Below are 6,591 nucleotides of genomic sequence, written 5' to 3'. Positions count from 1 at the left end.
GTTTCTAATCTTGGTTTTGCTTTCACCTAGCTTTTCTTGCTTCAGTATCCTCATCTCTGAAATGGGATATTATACTTCTCTTATCTCCTTAGAGTGTTGTTCTAAGGAGTGAGTGAGATAATGGCTAAAAGCACTTTCCACTATACAAATTACCACTAGCACTCTGGTTATCCCTTTGGGTAGTTAACAAGGTTTATTTATCCATGTGATATCAAGCAATTGTATAGTAAATGAGAAACTTTTCAAACAAGGTAATATAAAAGGGTATAATGATGTTTTACTTAACTAAAGTAAGTATGTGTGTGTGGCTTGTATATATAGTTAAATAAGTTAACCAGATGCATTCAGGAAATAATTGTGGACTTTTATTGGGGTTTGGTTGTATTGCAATTTCTGGGAGTGCAGCCTGATACCATTAATAGGATTTTAAACTTAAGGGAGAGGAAAAGAAACAGAATCAAACATGCTTTAAAGAACCTGATTCATCTTACCCAACACCTTTCTTACTAATATAGGCTTCTACGGTATTAGGAAGGCTTTGTGGTTGTGTATAGAGCTGAAAACAGGAAAGGAATCAGAGGAGGGCAGCTTTGTTGAGAAGAATCCCACTTGTCTAGAACAATAAAAATAACTTCCTATGGGGCAAGCCTTAGCATCCCTGAAGGGCATCCAGATCTTAACTGAGGGCTATAGAGGGGACACGCTGATAAGTGTGTGAGGCTAGAAGGGTGTTTCAGGAAGAAACAGGTCCTTCATGGATTCATAAAGAGGCCAGGTAGAAAGGTGAGCTGTAAGAAGGTGTGAAATGCCAAGTGTGGTGGACTGCAGAGGGCAGGGTAGCCATACTCCCGCCTTGCACACACGGCCTCTCTTCACTTGGAAAATAGGCCAAGCAGGTCTCCGGACTGTGGTGGGGCAGTTTCTCTACTGTGACGGGCACCCAGATTCATTATCTGAAAAACAGAAGTTGTTATTAGCAGAGATTTCCTTCTGAGGGACATGCTAAATCTAACTGAAAAATAAAGTCCCCTAAGATATCTGCTCACAAACAAGGGCTTAACTCAGGAAATACAGATAAACAAGCGTATCTCTTATTTTCCACATTGGTGGGAAGGAGTAAGTCCTGAACATGTAGGATACTCAATGCATATTAGTAGAATGTATTTTAGGAGGTGACCCCTAAACTTCTTGTATGTTCTAAGCCCCTGTGGGCTAGGCTGGCACTGAAAGAAATGAAAAGTGCGTTGAACATAGAGCCTGCTACACACACGGTAGGCACTTAATGGATAATTGAAGAATGGATGTTGGTTGAACAAAGTTGCATAGTTGGACACACCAAGTTTGTAGTTAAGGAAGGACTGGAGTAAACTTGAGCACCGGTTAGAACGTTTAGGATAGAAATTAAAAGCAGCGTGGAGCCCGGGCACAGAGGGAACAGCCATCCCGTGTGGGCTGCTCTAGGTAGAGTCTTCCCAGCACTGTGCAGGTGTTATGCGGGCACACGAGGCCGGCCAGGTTTCCGTCCGCTGTCAGACTGAGAACCTGCCGATTTCGAGGTCTCAGATCAGCGCCGGCGACGCTTTGCTCCGGCCTCTTCTCGCTCCACCTTCGCCTTTCTGTCATATGTCTGCTCGCTCCCGGCTGAAGGGATTCCCACCCCCAGCTGCCTCCTCCGAGCCCCGCGGAGTAGCGGACTCCTCCCCTGGAAACTCCTCCGGGGCTGGGGAAGGCTTCGGCGCATGCTCCGTACCTAGGGCAGGTTTTTGCTGCGGGTAGCAGGGCTCCTGTCACACCGGCTGGCAGGTTGTGGCGGTGCCAGCCAGTGTGTGCGAGTGTCGGCGTGCCCGCGCCTGGGCGGACAGACCCGGAGCAGCAGTGCGACTCGCCGGAGAGGCGGCTCCGCAGAGGCGCCGCGCCCGCTGCTGCTGCGGGGGCCGCTCTGCAAACTTGCGGCGGGAGCCGTCCGCCCTCGCGGCTCCGGAGCGCCGAGACCAGCCCGCACAGGCACCGGTGGCCGGCGGGACCGGGCCGCACCTTCGCCCTTGGCCGGCGCCCTGGCGAGCCTCATGCAGCCCCCGCTCTCGCGGCCGCGGCTGTCCGGCTGCCCGGCTGCGCGGGGCAGGTCCAGGACCCGAACCCTGCTCCCCTGCGCCTGAGCGCCCTCCAGCCGGGATGCTGCGGGTCCCCTGAGAGCGCCGCGACGCGCCAGGAGGGAGCAGGGAGCGGGGAGCCGGCCGGGCAGGGCGCCCCCGGGAGCGCAGGGCGCCCACGCCGCAGCCGCAGCCGCCCGCGCCGGCGCCCGCTGTCCCCGCTCGACTCGCAGGCCCCGGATCTGCCAGCCCCGAGAGCCGCGGGGCCGCCAGCCAGCCGCTCGCCTCGGCGTCAGGGGCATGGAGGAGCAGCGGGCTCCGAGCCGCGCCCCGGAGTCCCTGAAACTTGCACGCGGGCGTCGGTCCGCGCCGCCGCTGCCGCCGCCGCTTCGCCTGCCGGCCTGAGAGCGGGACCATGGATGAAAGGTTCAACAAGTGGCTGCTGACGCCGGTGCTCACTCTTCTTTTCGTGGTCATCATGTACCAGTACGTGTCCCCCTCCTGCACCAGCTCCTGTGCCAACTTCGGGGAGCAGCCCCACAGGGGGGAGGCCGGCCCGCCCGCCGCCCCGGCTCCCGCCCGCCGCGCACAGGCGCCTTCCGAGGAGTGGGAGCGGCGGCCCCAGCTGCCTCCGCCGCCCCGCAGGCCGCCCGAGGGGCCTCGGGGGCCCGCGGCTCCAGAGGACGAGGACGAGGAGCCTGGGGATCCCGAGGAGGAGGGGGAGGAGGAAGAGGAGCCTGACTCCGAGGCCCTTGAGAACAGCTCCCTGCCCCGGTTTGTGCCGCGCTTCAACTTCACCCTGAAGGACCTGACCCGCTTCGTGGATTTCAACATCAAAGGGCGCGACGTGATCGTGTTCCTGCACATCCAGAAGACCGGGGGGACCACGTTCGGCCGCCACCTGGTCAAGAACATTCGGTTGGAGCAGCCTTGCAGCTGCAAAGCCGGCCAGAAGAAGTGCACCTGCCACCGGCCGGGCAAGAAGGAGACATGGCTCTTCTCCCGCTTCTCTACTGGCTGGAGCTGCGGGCTGCACGCCGACTGGACGGAGCTCACCAACTGCGTGCCGGCCATCATGGAGAAGAAGGACTGTCCCCGCAACCACAGCCACACCAGGTACTGTTTGCTGCCCCTCTCCCTCGAGTCCCGACCCCGGGCGACCTGGCGCTCCTGCGGGTGGTTCTCTCTCATCTTTAGCGGTTGGTGCAGAGGCTTTGGGAGAGGGACGAGGCACCTCTGGATCGTTCCTAGGTCTTGAACCCACTCTTCCCCTAGTCCCCCACCGCTTCCTTCCACCCCCATTCCACCCTCAAAGGTGCCGGGAGCCATCGTGCCTGGCACCGCATGGCCTCTCTCAGGCGGACGCTCCAAAATCCCATGGAATGTTGAGGGGGTAGGGAGTCTCACTGACACCAGCGAGTCTAAATTTCGTACTTAAGTTTTGCGAGTGGAAACCCAACCCCGGTGAAAGGCAGGGAGAGCTGAGAGCAGAGAGGCAGGGCAGGAGTTTTGCAGGCGCCGTGAAGCTGGAGACAACCACAGTCCCTCTGTAAGTGGCTCTTGGGTGGCGGCTTGCCAGTTCAGGAAACAATCCTCTGGATGATTTGAAGATACACATGCAAATTCCTGCTCTGCCTTGATAACCCTAATTCTGGAACTGATCTTTGTTGTCCAGCAGTGCCAGGATTTGGACTCATGCTGTTCTCAGCAAGATTTCCACTCTCCCCATAGGCCATTCCATCAACTTATTATGAAAATATTTTTTAAATACCTACGGTGTGCCTGGCAGTGACCTAGGAACAAAGTGGAAATAAAAATAAAAAATAAGTAAAATCTCTTGCTTTTGGGATAGAATGGCTCTCTTGCCCGCCCCCTTTAAAAATAGTAATACAGTTGAGAATTAGGAAAAGTTAGAAATCTTAACAGCCAATGAAACTCTTGTATTATTAGTAGCCTTTGAGAGAGGCATGGGCTTAAGAATTTGGTTGAATATTCTTTCTGCCCATAGCAATTTAAAGGTTAATCTGACATGCTTGCTCCAGGGACTGAAATATTAAAAGCTTGGAACACTAGTTTATTGAAGTCTTTTATCTTAGAGGTTTCAAACAATTTGGTGTAGGGAAATAGGAATTTAAAAGCTCAAGCTCAATATGATAGCAGATAGCTTTTCCATTTGACATTATGGAAAAGCTTCCTTTACTGGAAGCTACCCAGATTCTGGAATTCACCACCACTGAAGCATCTAATTCTGCTTCATTTCTCTAAGAATGAGCAAAATTTCATTATGAGAATTTTTACTCTGGCAGTTTTTCAAATACTTTCTCTCCTCCCTGCTCCTTTTCCTATTTCATGGAAATTGGTTAGAATAAGAAACTGGTTAGATTTGGAATAAGGGCATTAGGCTCTTCTGTTAGTGTATTTTAAGGCTCTTTTACTTTTAAATATTCTTAATGGTGTATTATTTTAGATCCTGCTTCTCTGTTTTAGCTTAATACCGTTTTTCAACTGAGTATTACCTCCAAACTTCTTAGCACATAACACCATTATTTCAGTGAGAGACAGTCTTCACTACATTTCATCCATCGTTGTAGTCTTTGTGTTTAGAACACACGTATTAATTCCTAATTGGCCCCACTAGAGTTTGCTAGTCTGCTTCCCAGGTTCCATTTCCCTAAAATCAAAGACTTTGGTTATCACACAGGAACATCTGAGGAACCCCTCTTTAGGACGGGCTGGCATTATTAGTATTAGTATTATTTTACCAATGCACATAAAAGTCTTAGTGAACAGAATGGATGAAGATTTGGGAGGATGTGGAAACTAAAAATGCTTGGGTTTTTGCTTTGTGTTGAAATACTGCTGCTCCTACAGACTCTGCATAGACTACAAGTACTGAGGTCTCACTTCCATAAGAAATACTTAATATCTCTCTACTCTGTGATGTAGGAAAATTCCACTTTGGCTGCTTAACCATGTCATTTCCAGTGTGTGATCAAATTGTTTGCTTTGTTTAGCAATGGACCATAAACCTTAATTTCTTCTTGAATCACAAGTTATTGGATAATCAATCACCCTGGACTAGTTTTATTTTATTATTATTTTTTTAAATTTTGTGGTAGTATTTTGTTTACACCACATTTTATAATCCTTTCTTTTCTTCCTAATCCTCTCTCTCTTCCCAGTAATTCTCAATTACTTTTTTTCCCTAGATACAGAAGGATGGAATAGCTGTGGCAGATGTGAAGTGTCCTGCATCAGGAGCTATAGGGAAAAAGTTGAAGAGATGTGAACGGTAGCATCTTCCTAGCAGAGAAGATTGAATTAGTTGTCTGTCATTGTAATGTCTGTGTACAGCATTCTACAGTCAACTAGATTAGCCTGGATAATGGAGGGTACATTTCTTCAATGCAAAATGGCAGATAATCTATTGCTACATAATGGGAACAAGGTTCTACTTCAAATAGGGCTGACTCTAAGCAAAATTGATAAGTAGACCCGGATTTTAGTTTCCAAGTTTCTCTGCTTTTGGTCGCCTCCAAAGCATCTCTTCCCCATTTTCTCAGGGATCAGCGCCCTTATGGATCACATAATGGATAAGAATAAGGAGTTGGATGGGTATGGCTCTTGTATTTACTAGCTGTGTAACCAGGATTAAGTTACTCTTTTTGAGCCTCAGATTTTTCACCTTTCAACTGTAGATAATAATTAGCACATCCCTCATAGGGAAGTTGTGAGGACCAAATGAGCCAATGCATGCACAATGCTTAGCATAGTGTGTACATACATATATACATATATATGCATAGTATAATATGCTGTTATATAGTATATAATACCTAATATATGTTACAGTAATACTGTGATATCAATTGTTCATTATAACATTTTCCCAATCAAGGCCTTCGTTCCCAAAGAGATCTGAGGTCAGTTTCTTAGAGCAGCTCAGTGTAAATGGATCAATTTAACTTATAGAGATGCCATTTTATGATTACTTGTGCTGAGAGTCCTACATTCCAAACTTAAGCAATAAATTGAAAATTATTGTCATCATGTACTGCAGAGGGCAGGATGAGAAACAGGTATGGGGAGATACAATGTAATTGAATATACATTCTTTTGGTGTCAAGAAAAACTGGAATGGTGAGAGAGGAGGTGGGAACATCTGGAATGGCAAGAGAGGAGGTGGGAACATCTAGGACCGAAGGCAGAAGGGGAAAGCTAATTCGGAAAAGAAATGCATGGTGGAGTTCAAGGAACCATCATATGGATTATATGGACCATGAAGGGGCAGGCTTTGGGCTGGCAGTTTGAATCCAGAACAGAGGTAGTTTCTGATGACAGAAATTGGTTAGAATAAGATTGGTGATGTCTTGTCTGAATGACCTTTTTATCATGTTACTGATGATTTTATACCATTATTTTGTGTTGCTTCCTACCACCCCAATAAGTTATTCTTTGTCACTGTCTTTACACTTTCTGCTTTAATACCATATGTTATCCT

The 6,591-nt window shown here is 48.6% G+C and overlaps 1 protein-coding gene across 1 annotated transcript; it reads left to right on the top strand.

Annotated features, from left to right (window-relative positions):
* The first annotated feature begins 2,402 nt into the window (after nucleotides 1-2,402).
* On the top strand, nucleotides 2,403-5,347 carry LOC128566913 (heparan-sulfate 6-O-sulfotransferase 3-like). The gene is made up of 2 exons (XM_053564019.1): nucleotides 2,403-3,206; nucleotides 5,300-5,347. The coding sequence occupies exons 1-2, from the start codon at nucleotides 2,506-2,508 to the stop codon at nucleotides 5,316-5,318; spliced, it is 720 nt and encodes a 239-aa protein (XP_053419994.1). The 5' UTR covers nucleotides 2,403-2,505; the 3' UTR covers nucleotides 5,319-5,347.
* Nucleotides 5,348-6,591: the final 1,244 nt, after the last annotated feature.

Source organism: Nycticebus coucang, chromosome 15 (assembly GCF_027406575.1).
Source record: "Nycticebus coucang isolate mNycCou1 chromosome 15, mNycCou1.pri, whole genome shotgun sequence".
NCBI lineage: Eukaryota > Metazoa > Chordata > Mammalia > Primates > Lorisidae > Nycticebus > Nycticebus coucang.
This window is presented reverse-complemented; position numbering and strand designations above follow the sequence as displayed.

What these genes read in the sequence shown, in the direction of transcription:
- LOC128566913 (XM_053564019.1), top strand. Translation starts at nt 2,506, where the DNA reads ATGGATGAAAGGTTCAACAAGTGGCTGCTGACGCCGGTGCTCACTCTT.